This window comes from Hakea prostrata, chromosome 8, assembly GCF_041222555.1.
Source record: "Hakea prostrata isolate BN-2017 chromosome 8, UWA_Hpros_2, whole genome shotgun sequence".
NCBI lineage: Eukaryota > Viridiplantae > Streptophyta > Magnoliopsida > Proteales > Proteaceae > Hakea > Hakea prostrata.
In genome coordinates this window covers 11,243,311-11,265,512 of record NC_142607.1, presented here as the reverse complement: position 1 = coordinate 11,265,512, position 22,202 = coordinate 11,243,311, and the positions used below count along the sequence as shown (strand labels likewise).

Below are 22,202 nucleotides of genomic sequence, written 5' to 3'. Positions count from 1 at the left end.
CTGTAGATTGCAGCTACTGCAACAAAAAAGAAAATAAAATTCCGAGTGCCTAAACGTCAGGTTGTCGAAAATCGCGCCGGTTTTCCGATCATTAATCAGGATAGGCGTGAGTCGGTGACTCGGTTTTTCGCCGGTTTCCACCCTTTTTATTAAATTTTAAAATCGAGGTTCTTACCGCTTAACGGCTATAAAGAACAATAACAATTACACACTCATTCTCGCATATAAGCAGAATTTCCACTCTTTGTTTTTCAATCATTTACAGAAAACGACAAATTTTGTTATCCACAAAGCCGTCAAAACTGTAAGAATCACCTGCAAGCGCTCGAGCCGTTTGAGCTCCGTCTAAGGCTTATTGGTATCTCTGTAGATAAACAAGACCGAGTGGTTTTGCTCTACTGTTTTTCTTCTTTGTTATAGTTTCCATACGGGAATCCTCTTGAAAATTGGCGAGAGTTCAGATTTGTTACTGAGACTGATGCGAATCAGGAAACGTAGAAATGAGTCTCATTCACACGCTTTTCATATCTAACCCTGCTTTATCTTCTTCACTACACAAATCGTTACAGAGTGAACAAAGATATAGCAGATTTCACTGGGGCAATTTTCCTGCCAAGAGGACAAATTTTTTCGGAGACAAGGGATTCCTCTCCAGCGTTGGAAGGATCAGAGCAAAGCCCAAAGAGCTGGTTCTGGGGAACCCATCTGTTACAGTCGAGAAAGGTAAGTACAGCTACGACGTTGAAACCCTAATTAACAAACTCAGCAGCTTGCCTCCTCGAGGCAGCATCGCTCGATGTCTTGATGCCTTCAAGAACAAACTCTCTCTCAATGACTTCGCTTTGGTATTCAAAGAGTTCGCGCAGCGTGGGGATTGGCAACGCTCGCTTCGCCTCTTCAAATATATGCAGCGCCAAATATGGTGTAAACCCAACGAACATATTTACACAATCATGATTGGCGTCTTAGGTCGAGAGGGGTTACTTGATAAATGCGCTGAAATATTTGAAGAAATGCCCGGCCACGGCGTTGCCAGCAGTGTCTTCTCCTTTACTGCTCTAATCAACGCTTATGGTCGAAACGGTCAGTACCAGACTTGCCTTGAGCTTCTCGATCGAATGAAGAGAGAAAGAGTTTCTCCCAGTATTTTGACTTATAATACTGTTATCCATTCTTGCGCCAAGGGGGGTTTGGATTGGGAAGGGCTTTTAGGCTTGTTTGCTGAGATGCGACATGAGGGAATTCAACCTGATCTTGTAACCTATAACACACTTCTCTTTGCTTGTGCCAGTAGGGAGCTTGGGGATGAGGCAGAGATGGTATATAGAAGCATGAATGAGGCTGGAATTGTTCCAGATATCACAACCCACACTTACCTTGTTGAGACATTTGGAAAGCTGGACAAGCTTGAGAAGGTGTCTGAACTTCTCAAGGAGATGGAATCTGCTGGCAATTTGCCTGATATCACATCTTATAATGTGTTATTAGAGGCTTACGGGCAATCGGGGTCAATTAAAGAGGCCATTGGTGTGTTTAGGCAGATTCAAGCTGCAGGCTGTATGCCAAATGCCATGACTTACAGTATTTTGCTGAATCTTTATGGAAGACATGGGCGGTATGAGGATGTTCGGGAGTTGTTTCTTGAGATGAAGGTGAGCAATACAGAGCCCGATGCCGCTACTTACAATATCCTGATAAAGGTGTTTGGTGAGGGTGGTTATTTCAAGGAGGTTGTCACTTTGTTCCATGATATGGTGGAAGAGAATATTGAGCCAAATATGGAGACGTTCGAGGGTCTGGTATTTGCTTGCGGAAAGGGTGGTCTTCATACAGATGCCAAACTGATTTTATCTCATCTCAATAAGAAAGGGGTGGTGCCAAGTTCTAAGGTTTATACTGGAGTAGTTGAAGCATATGGACAGGCTGCATTGTATGAGGAGGCTCTTGTTGCATTTAACACAATGAATGAAACAGGGAGTAAACCAACTGTTGAAACCTACAATTCTTTGGTACATGCTTTTGCCTGTGGTGGACTTTATAAGGAATCTGAAGCCATCTTTTGGCAAATGGAAGAGGCAGGTATTGGACGGAACAGGGATTCTTTTAATGGTATGATTGAAGCTTTAGGACGAGCAGGCCAGTTTGAAGAAGCTCTTAAGATATATGTTGAGATGGGGAAAGCAAGATGTGATCCTGATGAAAAGACCCTTGAGGCTGTTTTAAGTGTGTACTGCTCAGCAGGTCTTGTTGATGAGAGTGAGGAGCAGTTCCAGGAAATTAAAGCTTCAGGAATCATGCCTAGTATTATATGTTACTGTTTTCTGCTATCAGTCTATGGAAAGAGTAACAGGTCAGTGTTCTATCTTTTATCCTCTTATATATTCTGTCATAGTTTCCCTTCGGATGGATAGGTTCCCTACGTTTTCGCACTGGTATAGTTTTCTCTGATCACCCATTTATTGGACTGCTAACAGCAACAGGGTAGTAATAGATATACCTTAATGTGCTCCTAACTCCTAAGCATGATCAAAGCGAGAAAAATAGATCATTTATGTATCTACATGGAGGAGATCTCTGCATTGCCTCACAGAGAACTTTACTAATATAGACTATTATCTTCGAGGGGGAATGAGTAATCATAAGATTTGGTTAGCTGTGATACCCTATCTACTTTTAACCACTGGATTCTGTAGTATGTAGCATGTAATGTCTGCAGGATAATTGATGGTGAGAATTATACATACCTACTACGACACTGATTTCATTGCTGTTCTGGAAAAAAATAGTAGTTATGTAGACAGACACTTTCTCAAAGTTAGGACAAGATGTAATAGTTTACTTGAAAAAGAATAACATAGCTTGGTTTACTGGTGGAGGAATGTAACTATGATAAATATCTTTTCTAATTTTTACATTGCTAATGCTTATTTATTTAACTGTTGTATTAAGACATTACACCCTTCCCAAATAGAGATCTCCGTTTATTAATTATTTGATCAAAACATCTATTTCCTTTTTGGGTGCAAAAGTAGCCCCAAGAAACACTTAACCAAGTGGGCAAGACAATATGCTGATAGCATGGTGAAGTTAATCGACAAAGTGCACAAAACCAAAGAAAGGTAGTGGAGATGAAAACAACAAGCTATCTGGGTAGAACATTGAAGATGGGTCTTATTTATTTATTTAAACCATGCTATGGCTTGTTGTTAACCACAAGCGGTAAGGATAGCGTAGCAACACACCACCAGTGTGGCACATCCATTTGGGTCATAATAGACCTGGCAACCTCTAGTGTCTGTTTTTGTGTTCAGCCAGTCCATTTTGTTGTGGGGTGTATGAACCATGAACAGCTAATTTGACAAATCATACCATTCTTGAGGCAAAAGGTGGAAATTTCATTGGGGGTATATTCAAGGTCATTGTTAGAACAAAAGAATTTGACAAAACACCAAACTGAGATTTTATTTCTTGATGGAATTACTTAAAACACAAAAGAAATTGAGACCCCTCTTCTAACAAATAGACCCAAGAAGATTGGGAGAAATCATCCACTGAGCAAACAAAGTAAGGATATCCTAACCTATTATGACCCCACATAAAAACCCAAATATTAAAATGTACTAAGGAAAACCAAGAAGAATTATTAGGTCCATTTCAAGCTGGAAAGGAGGCAAAATGGTGTTTGCCTAAATCAGAGGCTTCACACTCAAGACAAGGTGTAGACTCTGAACCAGGAATCATCAATTTTAATTTGGGTATGGAAGAGTGACCAACGTGGAGATGCCATTACATGGGTGAGACTCTGGTGGTAGATGTACCTGCGTTCATAGTTACAGACTTACAGTGCCTCCCAGGTAATTCTTTTTTTTTTTTGGGGCCAATCTCCCAGGTAATTCAAATCATTGTGTTCAAGCCCTACACCAATTACCTTCCTTGTCTAAAGGTCTTGAAAAATACAATGAGACAAATAAAGTGTCATAGAACAATTAAGGTATCTAGCAAGCTGACTAACAGATAAAAGATTCAGTTGTAATATAGGAATGTGAACGACATGGAAAAGTGTAACAGAAGTTGTGGAAGAAATAGTGCCATGATTGGTGATCTAAGTAAGCGACCATCAACAGAATAACATTTAAAGAAGATTGTGTTAGATAATGGAAGATAAATAGACTTTGACATACTACTCACATGATGAGAAGTAATTGTCAATGAGCCAAGTAGCAGCTGTAGGAAACAATGCAGAATTTTCCTTACTGGCTAAACATGTATCCATTTATTCAGCTCGCCACAATAGAGATATTGCCTAGAAGACATGTCAATAGTTTGATAGCCTGTGCCTTGATCACATTGCAATAAAAGCTAGGTTGTCTTTAGAAGTAGTGGGTGAAGTAGCCGATCGATTAAGACGTGAAAAGACTTGATTGAGAGAGGGTATTTTCTTTCCCATGATACAATTGACTCTTCATAGATTGATAGTCAGGATGTAATGAGCTAGAAATTTGGTAACGTAGAATTCAGATCTTTGTGTTTTAGTTGGTCTGGACTGATAGTAAGAGATTAGTCTTCCATTAGACATTTGTATTGTGCAAACAATTAATTCAAGGACTTTTCTATCTGTTGCAATGTAGATAGAGGTCATACATGCAAGAAATATTTCTTCCTTGATAATTCTACTGTAAAGTCCCTAGACATCCTTAGCGTGGGGGTGAAACATCACATTGGAAGCAATAGCATGCCCAACATTGTTCCATTGCCATATTTTGATTGTATAATTCTCATGTGTCCACTAATTATGAGCTGTGAGAGTAGTGAATTCCTTAGGTTGCGTTTGGTTCCGCAATTCCCTGGAATCGGCTTTAGAATCATGTTTCTAGGGAATCATGAGTTTGTGGAATTAGGTTCTGTAGAATCATATTTGTAAAAAAAAAAACTGTTTGGTTACCTTGATTATGACAAGTGAATCTATCTGAAAAATTGTTTGATTACCTTGATTCTGTGGGTGGATTTTCAACCTAAATCACTTGAAAAATTGTTTGGTTACCCCATGAATGGATTTAACTTGATTAGTAAATTATACTTTTTGACACCTTAAAAATATATCCATCTATATATATATATATATAGTCTCAAATCGCTTTCTGGGTCTTAAAAATCTAGAGTGATGTGCAAGGAGTTCAGCCTGCAACCTCGGGGGAAACCATGACCCATCCACCTAACGAATCTATTTATGGCAAAACTTTTTTTTTTGGATGATTAAATAATTCATTACCAAAAGAAGAAAATACAATAGCACAAGCAACAAGCAAGTGAGAGTGAGAATAGAGCCTCAACTAACAAGCAACCTAAGAGGCAATGGGCCAAGCAATTAGCAACATTTAAAGCAAAAGATACACAAGCAAAGAGGCTCAAGGCCTAGACAATGAGCCAAGCAACAATTTAAGGGCAATAACAATAGCAAATTTGTTACATTGCACAAGAGATCCATAGCCAGACTTTCCACTTGGATCTATGCAGCAGCATCACATTTGCAAGGTAATGTAGCAACACAAGAATGAGATAAAGAGCGAAGAATAGATTAGACTCCAAAATAATTAGAGAGTTCAAAATCGAGAGCCCTCATGGCTTTCCCCTAAAGCCAGAGAATCCATCAATGGCAAAACCCGCGACAAATTGGAACGAATTTTAGAGACAGGAAGGGAAGAGAAGGAGACGCAAAAGGAGAAAAGGGCTGGAATCAACACAAGAAAGACGAAAAGAAGAGAAAATATCAGGGTTGGAGAAGTTCGGAGATTTCAACAATGATGGCCCTCATGGCTTCCCCCAAAGCAAGAGAGACCATCAGAGGCTGGAACCCTCGACGAACATAATGAAACCATGATACAGGAAGGAGAGAGGGCCAGATAAGGAGAAACAAAGGGAGGAGAAACATCTGGATCAGAGAATGAGCTTGGATCGAAGAAAACAACTATAATGGCCCTCAGGGCTTCCCCCATGCCAGAAGAGCCATTAAGGACAAGAATCCTCGACGAGGAAGCTGAAAACTAGAAACAGAAAGGGGAGAGAGAAGGAGAGAAGAGGAAGGAAATGAGTCCATATCTAGGAATGGAATAGAACTTGGGAGATCGGCAACAATGGCCCTCATGCTTTCCCCAAAACTAGAGAGACCACTGAAAACAGAAATCTTCAACGTCCATATACGAAACCCTGAAACGGCTAATTTTTTTTTCTTTCCTTTTTCCGGACAGAGGAGATGGTAGAGAGGAGAGGGAAGAAAATGGAAGCAATGGTAGGGAAATAGGGAGGAGATGAGATCGAGAGGAGAAGAAACAGAGGGAAAGAGAGGAGAATCAGGGTATAGAGGAGAAGAGAAACGGCAAAGAATCAGGTAGTATATGGGATTGAGAGAAAGGAGAAACAGAGCAAAACTTTTTAAAGGGTGCAATCTACAATTTATATTTGTTAATTCAAGTGTAAAAAAATGCTTAGTATGTACCGATGGTAAGTGTGATCTTGTAACAAAATGGGTGTGATCTTACGCTTGGTCAAGGTTCTAATCCACATGAAATAAAATTCCTCTACTGAAGCATTTAAAAAATCGTTATATTTATTAAAAATAACAAAAATATTATCCCATATATACAAAAGATTTATCATGTCTCTGATTCTCTTTTAAGTTGGTTTGGCTGTTATTGTCATAGCATCGGATAAAAAAAGAATGTTATAGCATGTTATTGCTTGGGGAGGTTTTGTATCAATATTTAATTTGATTAATATAGTCTTTGCTCTTAACTACAAAAAGCCACCATTTTTCACATCCTTGCAGGCGAAGGTCTTGGTTTTAGAAAAATTTGGCCCCGCTTTTCTGTTTTCTTCTTTCTCTTTAGCCCATTTTCTAAATCTAGCTCTTACCCACCAGCACTGCTACTTCCTGAACCCAGCTGGTAAGGGATAATTATCTTTTGGGTTAAATCTTAAAAATACTAATAGGTAGAGGGGTGTCAACACTGATCTCTTTCTCTTCCTTCATCCTTTTGTTTTTTGAATACTTTTTCTTGTACACTTTGAATTATTGCAGTAATATTAACTTGGTAAACAATTAAAATATGTCCTGTAGGAAAAAAATGCACTATATATTTAGTTTGAAGCTATCCTTATACAAATCAAATAGCACAAAGATCTGACAACTAACCTACTGTTTGAGAACTTACTGTACAATAACTTGGAGAAGAGTTAATGCTTACAATCTAATATGATATTACATAACAGATGTTGTAATCATTGTGATATAATCGACTGTCATCAATATATGAAGACCACATTGTCATCAGATACATAGGTGGGCACCCTCAAGCCTCAGGGTGTCAAAACTTCAAAGCCTACCTCCTACCAACATATTACATAATAAATGAATGCAAATGAAGCATCAGAAAAATAAAAAAAGAAGATGTTGTGTTTGACTGTGTGGTGTTTTCAAATGTATAAGCAGGCACAGAAGTTGGAAAGGAATACTGGTGTCCATGTGCAGCTTCTGCATATCTTGTCTCATCACCTCAGGTTGTGAGGATGGAGGAGACTCGAACCCAATATTGGCTCCAGCTCCATGATCAATATTTCCATCTGAGATGGTTATAATCTGCTATTCATCTCCATAGTACTTAGCATTTCTGTTGTAGGAACAAATCTTCATTAAACTCTATAAAGAACCTATACATAAAAAAATTCAACAAGTAACATGACTAAAAGGACATACTTGGCCTCTGAATTATGGACTGATGAAGTGTCTAAAGCCACGGGGGCCTCTTCCATGTTACCCTTTTGGGGGTTTAGATGCAAATGACCCAGAAAATGAACTAAGAATACCAGAGCCAAAGCTACCAAAGCTCAGGGACTTGCAAATGGTTTGGTATTTTGACAACAGGGTGTTCCTCTGTAGACAAAAGACATAATAGTGAAATGAAGTGGAATCAATAGATAAAGAAGTTGGTTTCACACCATGCATGGTAAGGAAAGAATTTCATTTAGAGTAATTGATGTAAAGACTCAAACACAATCTGGTTCAACTACATGACTGGAACATAAGAATAAAATGTACCTGTTAATACAAGCATAATTAACATAACCCTGCTTCACATGAAACTAAGTGCACAAGATTTCTGCTATTGTAGCCATACCCCTGCTTCACATGAAACACATTTTTCCAGGTTTTGAATCTACAACCAATAGGTTGCAATAGGACAAGTTAACCATTTAGGCTCTTTTTGGTATCAATTCTCATTGTCTATTATGAGATTTTTTTCATTGTTTTAAATGGTTTGGCATCCATTATCATTTTATTTTTATTTAAAATAATAGAAAAACTTTCAAAATCCACAATGGATTAAAAGTCCATTATCGATTATGGGTGAAAAATCATTCTCCTCATTTATGCGGGGGTATACTTGAAAATTTGAAATTAAGATATGGGTATATCAGTAAAAACCCATTATTTTATAACAGCACTTCTCAAACCCTACCGCAAGCTTCCTGAAAAATTCTTCCCAAGTCTACGGCGGCTTCTCAAACCCTCTTTCCCTCTCAGGGAAGCTCTCAATTCAGTTTTTGATAAGAAATTTATCTAGTCAAGTGATTTACCAAAGGGAAAAGCGAAACGAGAAATCATTGTGGATTCAAGGTTTCATCGCAACAATCCTCACCAAATCTTGTACGCCGGAGTGCGGTGGAAACCAGAGATGTGGCACGAGGCGAGACGGTCGGAGAGGAAAGTCCATGATCTGATGGACGCTGCTCGTAAGCGAGCTCAAAGACGAGCTGTGTTTCTGGCGAAAAGGCGTGGTGATCCTCAACAATAGCTTCAGGTCGTCGGGTCTCGGTGCCATATGCACCGCGACGATGGCCTCTATCAAGCAACAGAAGATCAGCAAGGCCTGTAAGGATTTCCATCTCCCAATTGCTTCTTTAATGGCGAAAGATTTGAACAGAAGGAAGCTCTCAATTCCTGCAAAAAAATTTCTCAAACTCTGAAGGTGGATCTGCATTGATGAATTTCTTTTCTGGTTCTCTCTATTTTCTTTTTTCAGAGTTTTGAAAGGATTTATCACAAATTTTCCTTTGGACGTCGCTCCCCGTTGATGCTTCCTCATTTGTTGGAGAAATCGTTGAGCAGTTATAGATTTTTGGTGGCATGATATCTATCTGGGCTTACCTTCTTTTCTTTTGATTTTGTCTGGTCATGGTTATATAGGCTTGATTTATGTCATTCACGTTTTGGATAATCTCTTCTTTTGGTTTTCGAATTTTTGGGTTCAGCTCTGTTTCCTTGATCGATGTTGATCTTATTTTGTAACTGTTTGGGTAATGAACAGATTCAGTTTACCTGAAGCTTCACAGCCCAAAAACTCACCAGCAATTCCTTGGCCTTGATCAACCGTTATTCTTCTAGACCCTGTGCTTAGAAGCCTTGTTAGCTTGATTTGGGTTTTGAATTTGGTTTTAGTTTTGTGTTTGATGTGGATATACTTATGTGTTACGTACAAAAAATGTATTGGAAGCTCTGTTTTCTATTTTCACTCTGAAACAAAATCAGTTGCCCAACTGGGCAAAGTTGGGTGTTCTTCAATTTCTTGACTCACAGACAGCAGAGATCGAATCTGCAGATGCTTAACATATGAACCCAGTTCTATTTCTCCCAATTTAAAACCTTGCAACAATAGCTGAGTGAACAAAAATCGCCATGAGAACGGAGATCCAATAATGTAGGGAATGGGAAATAGAGGACTAGATCGAACTGGAGAAGGGAAAATCAAAGGGAAATCATGTTATTGTCAAACTTATTTTTCATTTTCTAGAAAATTTTCATTTTGATACCAAACTTATTTTTCATTCCATAATTTATTGTCGACAAATGTCACCAAACCATTTGTCATTCTTGACCAATAATGAATTCTTATACTTATTTCTTTTAAATAGTCATAATAGACAATGAGAATTGATACCAAAAAGAGCCTTAGTCAAGGCTCACTCACAAATCAATCATCACATAACTGCTCAAGTTAAGGAAAACAAACAGAACTTTACCACATCTGTTAACCAAATGAATAGTTAAGAAACAGTAGCAAAAATTTTGAAGAGAAAAACTTTGTTTACACCACCATCAGAAATTGGAAAGTCATAATTCTTCATCTAGTTTAATCTACAGAATCATAGGTCTATTTTCATACATTTCTTTCCTTTTCTGCAAAAAACATTAATTGCAAAGGAAAGGTTCTTCTCATCTCCTCCATCCCTTGATTGTCTGAAGGACCACATTTGGAGTTCATCCCCTTCTTGTAAGCAGTGGTACTCCACCAACTTCCACCAATGGGTGCGAAGTAGAAAGATGCCATATCCTGTCATTTCCCACCAACCGAAGTTCAGTGTCCACCCCTTAGGCTGAGCCTTATCTCCATTATCCCAGAATCTAGTCCAGGTTTTGTTCATCTCAGAAAACTGACTTACAGAGCATAGATTAAATGCATAATCTCATTTCTGTTACCTATGAGCTTTTTATGGGGAAAGGGTGTGGTTTCTTTCTTATACATGTCTCATGGCTAGTAATATCCAACAATTGCTGAAGAAAGAATAGATTAAGAGGATCCTCAAGAGTCAATGGGGCATGAAAATCCTATATGTCCCATTGTGGATAGATTTCAAAGAGTCTATGCCATACTTATTCTTCTTTTTTTAAACTCTACTTTTGTATGTCCCCTTGTGGATAGATTAAGCTTGAAAGTGGTACATATCTTTAGGTAAGAGTGGTTACTTAAATTTAGGCATATCTAGACCTCCTCTTCTAGTAAAGAATTAGGGTGGTTTTAACTCATTGTCTTCCAAAAACTGTTGTAATGATAGGATTAACCCGTGATCTATAATATTTTGTTGTCGATTAACCTGAAGCTAGAAATAGATTAGATAGGATTAAATTTATTTGAAGAAGACATTGTGGTTGGATCTATAATCTACACCCTACTTGTGGACTGCCACTTTAATGTGGTAGACAAAACGATGGTAGAGAAGAAAAAAAACCCAAGACAAAACTAATACAGATAGGGAAAACCAAGCCACGAATAGATAAACCAGGATGTAACATAATAAAAACAATTGCAGAGACTCATTGCCCGTTTCGATCAAGTTTCCAAACAACACCTAGATGCAGAAGCCTGAAAAAACCAAGCAAAATCGAGACGCTGGAGTTGTAGAGAAGCTAGGGTTCCTTCTTCGTATGGTTTTTTTTTTCTTTCCAAAAACACCAACCTATATCAAGATGCTACACTTGCAAAGAAGCTAGGGTTCCAACTTTCAAAAAGGGTTTTTTGTCGAGTTCTGCAGAAAACACCAACCGATATCTGCACGCTCGAGTTGCAGAGAAGATAGGGTTCCTTCTTCGTAGGGACGGTGGTGTTCGTTGCATTCTTCAGCAGCAGCAGTGGTTCGCCTTCTCAGCAGTAGCAGGTTTTCGTGTTCTTAGCAGTTGATGGACTCCACAATTTGATCGAAGGTGATTTTCTACGGAGTTACGCCCTTTTATATCAAGCCCATATTTGGGTGATTCTATTTGGAAACCACCTATTGAGGTGGTTTCCATAGAATCACAATTTTACACTAAAAAGTAGAATTACCCGATTCTATGGAATCATGTGGATTCCGAATCACCGTGGAACCAAACGGTTTTTTTGTGTGGAATCATGATTCCCTGGAAGCCGATTCCAGGGAATTGCGGAACCAAACGCAACCTTAGTATCATGTATGGGAGGATCATTAATGATGTATTTTAGTTTCCCTTTAGCATAAACATAGGCCTAAACTTGGGCCTGTTGGAGATAATTAGAAACTCCTGAAAGTTTGATAGTAGTGAACTGAAATTGGGCATTGTCAATTGGTGGTTTAGGATTGCCCACAATAAATTCCCAAGGTAGAAAGTCAAATGTGAGATTGTGAGTAACCAAAAAATTAGGATTTGGGAGTCTTGAGAGAGCCTCATTAGGGTTTTAGGAACCACAATTAAATGAAAAACTCAAGAATCAGACTGCAATGGAAGAACCTGCAGGAGAGAACACAATAAGGCTTTTGGAATCGCAAACTAAATGGAAAAACTCAAGAATCAGACCTTGAGGAGAAAACTCATTTAGGGTTTTGGGAATCAAAGAGAACTTAAGAATCAGATGCCAATTGGGTTTTTGGACTTACAAATAACATTCACATCTAAAGCTAGGGTTTTGTGACCAAAAGTAATTTGTAGGCAAGAGTACACCTGATCAGACTTCAATTCTGTATGTAGAATAAATTGGATGAAGTGCACACAAACTTCAATTCTTCCTTGATTTACTGGAGGATGAAAACATCGTTGACAATTTAGAGTCAAGAATCACAAGTTGTTGATAGTCAATATTGTGGAGGAAAAACCCAATTCTGCAGCTTTCAATGTGAATATACTACTGGATTCAAACAGTTTTGAAAGTGGAAACCAGCATATGATAAGATGCTCCAATCGATCTTGTTAACTACTAAACCCTAGTTTTCGAAGGGAAACTTACATTTAGGGTCTAGATTCTAGCAATTTGCAGCAAAGGGTGCTGCACCCTTGAACCTAGCCTAGAATGCTTTGATACCATTTAACAATCTAGGAGACCCTAGAACAACAGAACAAAGAGGGATGGAGGAGACGAGATGGAGAGTGGAAGGTTGAGAGCTGGAATTGGGAAAGATAATTGAAAATATGCTCAGATGATGCCTTGCACCAACTTCATCTTTTGGTTGACGGATAGAAAACACCTGTTATGCAGCTGTCATTAAGTCTTTGCTCACTTGCAATGCAAGGTGAAAGTGGATAGTTAAGATTTGCTTTTAGATTTTCATATAGAAAAGTACCATTAGTAATCTCTTATATGTTCAATCTCGGTGGAAGTTCTGCATGATTTACATTGAAGCAGGTTCTCTTCATTGCAGCATCTCATTTTGTGTAGTTCTACATGAGAGTTGCTGTGCTAGTTGCTTCTTGGTTTTCGTTAGACTTTCCATGTGACTTCCTGAAATACGATGAGCAGTTGGCCATACTCTGTGAATCTCCATTTTGGCTTGGTATTCTTGTTTGCTTTCAGGTTTACTTTTACTATTTGGGTTCCTACTAAACTAGAACAATCTTTCAGGTGGGATGGTGTGCATGAGCTACTGGAGGAGATGACTACTAATAGGGTATCCAATATGCATCAAGTAATAGGACATATGATCAAGGGAGATTATGATGATGACTCTAATTGGCAGATGGTTGAGTACACCTTTGACAAATTAAACTCTGAAGGTTGTGGCTTGGGTTTGAGGTTCTATAATGCTGTTCTAGAAGCATTGTGGTGGCTCGGCCAGAAGGAACGAGCTGCAAGAGTGCTAAATGAAGCAACAAAACGGGGCTTTTTTCCTGAATTGTTCCGGAAAAGTAAGATCATGTGGTCTGTAGATGTCCACAGGTATTATATCAGATAATCGTGAATCCATGAATGGAAGTTTTACCCCCCGAATATTTCATCTTAAATTGAACTGCATTTTCTTTGCAGGATGTCAATAGGTGGTGCTCTTACAGCTATAGCTGTTTGGCTCAACAATGTACATTGTATGTTCAAAAATGGGGAAGATCTTCCTCATGTGGCAGCAGTTGTAGTTGCGTAAGTCTCTTTCCCTGTTGGATTCTCTTAGGTGTCAGTCTCCTGGACACCTGATGTGGCCCATGAGAGGTACATAGTTCTGACCACACAGGATGATCACAGCCATGAAATATATGCAGCCTTGAACTGATTGGATGCTCACAGCCATGCAATGATGCATCCTTTTGGGCCATCAGGGAATTTGTCTGAGAAAGTCAGAAGTACACCATTGCAGTGTTGGCTGTATCATCTGATAAAAACTGTTTTTAGTTAAATATATCTGCGGTTTCTGGATATCCTTGCTGATCGTTCTGCTTTCCTGTTTACCAGGCGTGGGGTAATGGAGACAAGTTCCATGGCACGGGAAATTCCTGTTGCAAAGTTTGCGTATTCATTTCTTAAGGATAATGTATCATCACACTTCTGTTTCCCTGGGTGGAACAAGGGCCGAATAATCTGCCATAGACCACAGCTCAAAAGAATTCTAGCAGGTTCTGAATCATTGTCAGATGAGTCCAAAACTGAGTTGGTTTCCATTAATAACTCAAGTTTTCCTCTTCCTGGTGTGAGAATATCCATGAATGATGTCAATAGTGGCCAACATATTAATGTGGACTCTGAAACAGGCAGTGAGACAAGAAAGAATCTAATCACAAGTGCAGTTTAACATATTGACAGTAGCATACTGGTTTTATTTCCAGAGATGTTGTCACCTCCCTTGGGAGAACTCTGAGTATCAGGATCAGTTTGACACCAGGAAGAATGCTGCTAGATATTAAATCATGGCTGAGGCATACTTTTTGTGTGGTTGATGGAGGTAAAGAGAACGAGAGAGAATCTCAAGTTTAAAATGTCTCTGAGCTGGACAGTTTGCCTGGTGAAAGTTGAAGTGCTTGCAGCACTCGGTCACCTTGCTCAGTTAGATGGTCTACAGTGGATTGCGCCACTAGGTTATTCACCAAGTTGGAAAAAACGAAGGTTCACTTTCTGTTCCTAGCTGGGGAGAGCAGTTCTTTTCCTCAACACTTGTAAGTAATTTTTTTGTCAACATTTTCTGAGATATTAAAAATTTTCCATTGAAGTATTTCTGTCAAAAATTAAAGAGTTTTACCTGTGGATACCATGGGTCCCATTATAAACAATGCACAATTCATTGATGGCTGAAAGTTAGTCACTGTAGTTCCCAAAGGAACCTGGTACAGTGCTCTGCGAGGGCTAGGTGGAGCAATCAACAAGGTGATGGGGATCTTTGGAATGCAAATGGGGCATTGTATACGTGACTTATCTTTTGAATGATCCCCACATTCCATAAATTTATCTGTGTTTTGGAATGCTGCTATCAGGATTTTTTTGCCAGAAGGTTGTGCTTGGCATGTTTGTCAAGTGCTTACGTGCTGAATGCTTGGTCACCGGTTCCATTACTAGAAACAGTCTCTCTTGAAGCAGGAAAGGCTGTGCATGTCCTTCCCTAGGCCCTGCTAGATGCAGGAGCCTTGAACTGTGTACCAACTTTGAAGTTGGTGGGGTTTTAGGCCTTCTAACTTGGCAATTTCTCGGTGGTTCTTTAGTTTTTCTTGTCTGATGAGAAGGTCCTAGTTCCTCAATTTATGCACCAATTGCAACTTTGGATTATTTTTATTAGCATCAAAGGGAAATCTAAAAGCCATGTTAAAGTTAAAACTAGGTTGTTAATTTCCTGACCTAAGAACTGGTTAGTAGTCTGAATTGTCGGTGAGGTTTCAAATTTTGGCTAGAGAAGTGAAACTGGTCAAAACATGAAAACATGGAATGAGGCATCCATCACGAATGAGCTGATACAAACTACAAATTCGATGGCTTTACTCTCTATTCACCTTACAGCCCTTCAGTTTGCAAGAACATGATAGTGAAAGTTACAAACTATTGTGTGAGGACTTCTAACATCTACATAAAGTTGCCATGAATTGGTTTCACTTGCCCCTTTTAATCCTCAGCAACACGAGTGATTAACCTTGGTGAAGTTGCAAATTACTTTTGAGTAGGGTTATCCTGTATTCTGTTCTGATTCCAGTGTAAACTGACATTTGGTTGGATTATCACCCCTTACTCTGTTTTGCTTGGTTATATCTGATTTGTTATTGCCATGTTTCTGCTGGCCTATAAAGTATTTAGCTGTTCCTCTATTCTCAATCCCCTTATTCCCAAATTCAATTAAATCTGCTATTTAACTCTTCCCCAACACATCTCCACAGAGTTCACACACACAAACACACATTCAGGGGGACCACCGAGGGTGTATGAGGGGGAAGCTGGAAACCCAAGCATTCAACCAGTGGATGTTCCTTGAATGTTGATTAGCAGCAGGTTACCTTCATGGTCACTTAAATGGGAACATTAGTTTTCCACTTTTCCGGTGTGCAACTTGACTGATTAGTCCTGCTCCTGTCAATTTTCAGTTCAACTAGAATAGACATTTCGTCGAAACGAAGGTTTGGACCGTTGAAATAAAGATTTACTCGCGAGAGATTTGTCATTGTGTTTGACATAAATAACCTTATCTTCTATTCAATAGTCAGAATGATGACCAGTCTTAAGAGACCCTTGATGTGGAGAAAATGTCAGCAGGTGTTATGATGGTTCTTCTTACTTCAGGATACATCCTTAGCCCTAGATTTTTACTAGCTTTCTGTTGGCCTTTTTTTTTTTTTATTTTTATTTTTGTTGATAATATCTGTTGGGCTGAATGAGTACCCCTTTTCCAGAACTTGGTGCATCAAGAAGTATATCTACCAGTGACCACTGGGTGGATCATGTCTCAGATATTAAAAGATTGCTTATAGGTTGCCAAGACCACAACAGCAGAGGAGTATTTTCAATTTCTCAGTCAGCTTTTAGGAAAGTTTTCCTCTGCCGCCCACTGGATGTTCAGCCACCATCTCTGAATCTGTCCCCTTGGTGAATGGATTTCCATTCACTTGGCTGAAGGAAAATTCTGTTCTGACTTCTATTCCTCTTTTTGAATTGCTTAAAATAGAACATCTACTCCTTTTCTCAATCTTAAAAAGTAGAAGTGCCCTCTGGATTTTCTCTTTATATAGAAGTAAATATGTGGCTTCCACTAATGACCCAGAAAGAAAAGCATTTCAAGATGCTATGATGTGCGTGCATGTGGTAAAAGTTTCAGGGATTGGTACTTGGTAATTTTATATCAGTTTATGCATTAAAGATGTGAGTTGAAATCTGAAGCACTACAAGTCTTTAATCGACTGAAAACTAAAGAACTGTCAATTTTGATGCTGAATCAATTATCTGATCCATTGATGGTAGTTTTTTAGTATTGATTGACTTCTATCTGTCTACACAACTCAAACCCAATTCTAATTAATTATTACTAGCCATAGACCTGGGAGGAAAGGGAAACTGGGAAAGTGGGTGCTGAGCCCCCTTTGTCAAATACCCTTGAAATTATGGTTTTTGGTCATTTTGAAAGCCTTATTAGCAAACCCAAGAACATTCATGAATGGTACAAAGAGACCTGTTGAGGAAGACGAAATCAACTCTACATCATTTCTTCTTCTCCAACTTTGATCGGATCCAAACAAGGATCCTCCCCAGAATTCCATTGGTTAGATGGTTACATCTAACAAACTCAAACAGGGAAAGAAGACTTGTATTCAAAAGGTAAGAGATTGCTCTCAAGCCCATGGTTTTAAAGTATTAACGAAACAATTAATGTTTTTTTTTTTTTGGGTATAAAGGAGTTTTTTTATATATAGGGATGGAGATATTACATGTCCCATCAGCAAGAGGCGAATCTACGACTTCTTCATTAAGAGGTGTTGGTCTTACCAATTGAACAACTTACGTAACAAAGAAACTAATCTTGTTTAAGGGAATAAAATTCCAGAATCAAGAACCAGTTCAGTCTTAGACTTTTGACCAATCCACCCAAATGGGTGAAGAATCAGTCATATTCAGAAAGGAACCCTGAAACTTGAAACACAAAGAGAAGCCTTTGTCAAAGGAAAAACTGTTGATAACATGGGTATGCAAACATACACCAATCAATGAATAGCCACAGATTCCTTCTCTCTACACTTTTCCAGGACCAGAAAATGAAAACCAATGGTTAAAGGTTCTTGATGAGAAATTTCCCTAACCCAAACCCAAAAAGAAAAAGGGTTCATGTGTGGATTCTCCTACTGTTCTCTGATAAAGTGGGAACTCCACATATGTGTTTTAATTTAAGATATTAGATGATATTGCATAGATTCTTTTCTATGCATGCAGTTTGGAAAACTAATGGAGTCGTGTCCTTTTCGGGTTTGAAGGGCGACCATACATTCGGGGGATCCACCTTATCTTTGTTCAAAAATGAGTTCTCCTATTGAATGTGTGGTGATAAAGACATTAGAAAAGATCGAAGATAAAGAATTCTGATCCTATCTTTCCTATTTGGAAGAAAAAGACACAAGGGTACATACAACAGCCTGGCAGCATTTACCCTTAAATTTATTCTCCAAATCTGGCTGTGATCATTACAGATTGTTTTCAAAATTTCCAAATGCAACCCTCTTTCCAAAACCACACAAATTTGATATTTCTAGTCATACCCTCCCAGGTCACTCTATGACCTTTCTGCATCACCTTCTTTGTTAAGTGTACCTGGATTTGAAGTGGGTGGCAAGTGCATTCAAGAAGGAAAAGAGAAAGAGAAAGAGAAAGGGTTAAGCTTGAAATGGAAAACAACAGATAGTGTTAGAGAAGTCAGAACTCAAATGCCATCATGTACCTTTCAATGGTGTTTGCTTATGAGGAACCATTTAGCAGTCCCATTGTTATCACACCTTTGGTCATACCTACTTCCAGTGATAGCTTGGCAGGCAAAGAAACCACATCAACCCACCTTCATCTTCATCCCCCCTTTACTCCTCTAAATTTTCTTTCTAATGAAGAAATAGAGATACCTTAATTATGAACTTAGCAAAGTATTCCTTTTTGATGAAATCTAATGATTGTCAATTTGGGTAGTGTGGAAATATTAGAGTCATAGACTTTGTTGGTTTTAAGGAAATAAATTTTATATTATTTTACCTATTTATTTAATTATAATTTTTATGGGACACGACGATTCTTGGTATTAGTCAGTTCAGTTCAAAGTCTTATGTGATCATGCCACCTCGAATGATAAAATAATTCTTTTATTCTTACAACATGTATATTACTTTCACTAAATTTGATGCATGTTAGATGATTTTAAACCATCCAAATAAAACGAATTTTTATCTCGGCCAGCTACTTTATTCATTGTCCTTGTATTTTGGCCATTCAAATTTTTTTTTTCCAATAGTTCTTTTGTTTTACAATCATATTTCTAAAAAAAATCACTAGAGTAGGTATGGTGCAGCTTAGAAGGAACCATTAAAAATTCTGATCTACTTTATTTCTAATCAAACAGCACCTTAAATGGTCTAAGAAAAAAATAGAATTATAACCCTTAAAAGTAAAAATTAAGGGATTAATTAAGTGAAGTGAATCTGATTATATATAAATTATAGAAATTAAAATTTGAGTGGAAAAGGGTTTTTTTTTTAGTGGATTCTTTCGCGTCTCAAAGTCTCATTCAATGATGTAACTTCCCATCGATATGGATAGAAAAATGCCCTAACAAAAGTCCATCCATAAGAAAACAAAGCAGCAGACAAGAAAAACTCATAGGAAAAAGAGATCCGTAAAAAAAATTGAAAAGTGAACAACACATGTGTAAAACAAACACCACACACATGAGTATCTCAAATAATAATATTATTAATTATTAACTATTACTGAAATATCTGATTAAAATATAATTAATTACCTATTAAGGAAACTAAAAATTATTAAAAAAATACCACTATGGTCACACAGACAAAAACATGCAACTATTGATAGAGAGTGGGATAGACTGATAGTGGGCCCCCATTATCACGACCCATTATCCTTCCCCGGCCCATGACCCCACCCACCACCTTGGTTGATCCATAAAAAACTAAAATTATAAAAAAAAAAAAAAAAAGAAATTATTAAAAAAAAAAAGAAAAAAAGAAAAAAAAAGACAGAGAGTGCACGTGAGATATGTCACCACAATGACAAGATGTTTCTGAAACCATTCCCGAATATTCGGAGCCAACGGTCCATACTCACTCTGCTCCCCTAACCATTCTTTTTTTTTTTTTGATAAAATATCTTTTTAATTCTTTAATTAATTTAATTAATTGAATAATAATTTTTTCCGTTATGAAGTGTAGGTGATGGTGGAGCCTCTGAGTATCTCGAATCCGGATCTCTCTTTACAGGTGTGCTCTTCTTATACTTTTCAACTATAAAAGCGTGGCCCCGCCCTGTATTTATGGTCGGTAAACATCTAAAAGTGCTTCTCGTCAGAATCGCTAATCCAGATTCATGTATCTCTACTTTTTTCTCCTCAAGGAATACTCGGATGTATTTCATAATTATATATTTATTTATCCAAGAAGAAGTATAAGTATATTTCGAAACAGAATTTATTTCATTTGAATAAATTTTGCACTTCTCAGAAAAAAAAACCTGATTGACACCATAAATCATTTAAGCTTCTCTTTTTCCATGCATATTTATCAGAATAAAAGTACTAGTCTATTTCGGAATAGAATTTATTTCGATTTAATGAATTTTGCATCACCTACTTGACATGGTGGATTTTGAATATCTTTTTGGATTTTTTTTTTGTCAACTCTAAACTTTTGGCTTTTCTTTTTGAGTTGTTATAACAAACTTTATAAGGAGATATATTGAGAAATTAATAAAAATAGATATGAGTCTTAAAAAAATGATTTCTTATTACCCATTATAAGTTTCATATTGGACGTGGTATTCATATAAAAAATTATAATGGAGGATACATTTTTCAAATAAAAAAGTTTTGTACTTTTTTTGTGGATTCTTGTATAAAGAAGAACTCAATATAAAAATAAGATAAGTAGATGTGCAAGATTCAGAGCCACGGATTTTTCTTTTCCACTGCTATCCTTTATATGTACTACGTGGAATGGAAAGTATAACCCAGATCACCTAGCATATCCGATGCTCGCTAGAAATGCTTATTTGGATTCATGTTAGCAAAGCAGAACAACTAAAACACAAAATAGAAATGAAACACGCTTAGATAGATTTATATGGCTCATATGAAAATTGTATTTAAAACAGAGTTTTTTTTTTTTTTTTAAAGGAAAAAAGGAAATTGCATAAACATTACGGCTGATAACAGTTACAGATACCGTAAATTGTTCTCTTACAGTTATCTTGTAAGGTGGCTACCACATTGGCATATCCTTCAAAAAACATCTGGAGCACTGGATTTATGAAAAGTTTATATTCCGACATTTTATCGCTGTGGCCAACTCTAATAGAATTGGTAGTTCTTGAAGAGTCCATTTTTGTCTTGAAGGCCATGGTAGGAGATCTGCTATGTCAGGATTGTTTGTCCATATTTTATCCACTTTAAAACCACTTTTGTCTGCACTTTCGATCTCTTGTTGCAAACCCCTAAGCATATTTCTCCAAGATCCCGCTTCCGTTTCCTCTTCCGAAATTGACAGACTTTAGATGTCCATTTCTGCATGTTCCAGTGCTCCATCCAACCGCTCCTAGCTGTTTGTTAAAAATCCCTGCACATAGAAGAATATTTTTGTTAGCGTGTGGCATTGTTGTACACCAATTTTCTCCTATATTGATATGATTTGCATTATTAAAAGGAATTGGAAAGTTGATATTTTCTCTCTCTTTGCAGCTTTAAATCTTTTATCCATTTTTGGATATTCCCTAGCACCATAAACGGGTTAGGTATATTCAGATTAAATACTTTATTATTTCTCTCTTTCCAAATAAAGTAGCAAGAAATTATGAAAGTTGACATAAACCATCTAAATTTGTCATTGGTTAAAAGTAGACACATCTTTTGGCACTAATTCAGTAAGGGCCTGTTTGGTTACATGAATCCAGAGATTTCAAATCTCTGGATTCATGAATCTGAGAATTATACCCGTTTGGTTGTAAAAATCTCTAGATTCATGAATTCTATAGATTCACCTTTTTACACTAAAAACGTGAATATGTAGATTTATGGGTAATGGGTGAAATCCAGAGATTTCAAAAAAGCTATACGTTTGCACATTCACAAAAATCATGTCGATTAAATAGTTTTTTAGGATGAATTCACAGATTTCATTCCACAACCAAACACTTAATTTTATAAATTATGACTCCATAGATTTGAAGTCTATAGATTTGAAATCTCTAGATATTTGAAATCTTTAGACTCATGTAACCAAACAGGCCCTAAGGATGTGTCTCTTCAGTTTTCCGTCCATAGTCCCAAGGTCCAGCTGCGTGGATTCGTTTTCCCCATTCGCATGAGATGAAAATGTGCCACGTTGTTTCTTCTTCCTTCCCGCATATTGCACACTCATCTTGCCTTTGTGTCCATTTTGCTATGTGTGCTCGAACCGGGAGACCTGCATTTATAACACGCCAAAA

General features: G+C 37.6%; 1 protein-coding gene across 2 annotated transcripts; it reads left to right on the top strand.

Moving 5' to 3' along the window:
- Positions 1–249: 249 nt before the first annotated feature.
- Positions 250–16,828, top strand: PTAC2 (plastid transcriptionally active 2). 2 transcript variants are annotated; one of them, XR_016174969.1, is made up of 5 exons: positions 250–2,350; positions 13,182–13,496; positions 13,584–13,691; positions 14,001–14,698; positions 16,412–16,828. XR_016174969.1 is itself a non-coding variant. In XM_089164793.1 (4 exons), the coding sequence occupies exons 1-4, from the start codon at positions 501–503 to the stop codon at positions 14,335–14,337; spliced, it is 2,610 nt and encodes an 869-aa protein (XP_089020919.1). In that variant the 5' UTR covers positions 250–500; the 3' UTR covers positions 14,338–14,812. The 2 variants fall into 2 exon arrangements, 1 of the variants encoding a protein (XP_089020919.1); XM_089164793.1 differs by lacking the exon at positions 16,412–16,828 and having other exon boundaries at positions 14,001–14,812.
- The last annotated feature ends 5,374 nt before the right edge of the window (positions 16,829–22,202 follow it).

Bases quoted from the DNA above. Each gene is read 5' to 3' on its own strand.
- PTAC2 (XM_089164793.1), top strand. From the start codon at position 501: ATGAGTCTCATTCACACGCTTTTCATATCTAACCCTGCTTTATCTTCT. The intron at 2,351-13,181 runs GTCAGTGTTCTA...ACAATCTTTCAG, and splicing joins GTCTATGGAAAGAGTAACAG to GTGGGATGGTGTGCATGAGC. The intron at 13,497-13,583 runs GTATTATATCAG...TTTTCTTTGCAG, and splicing joins TGGTCTGTAGATGTCCACAG to GATGTCAATAGGTGGTGCTC.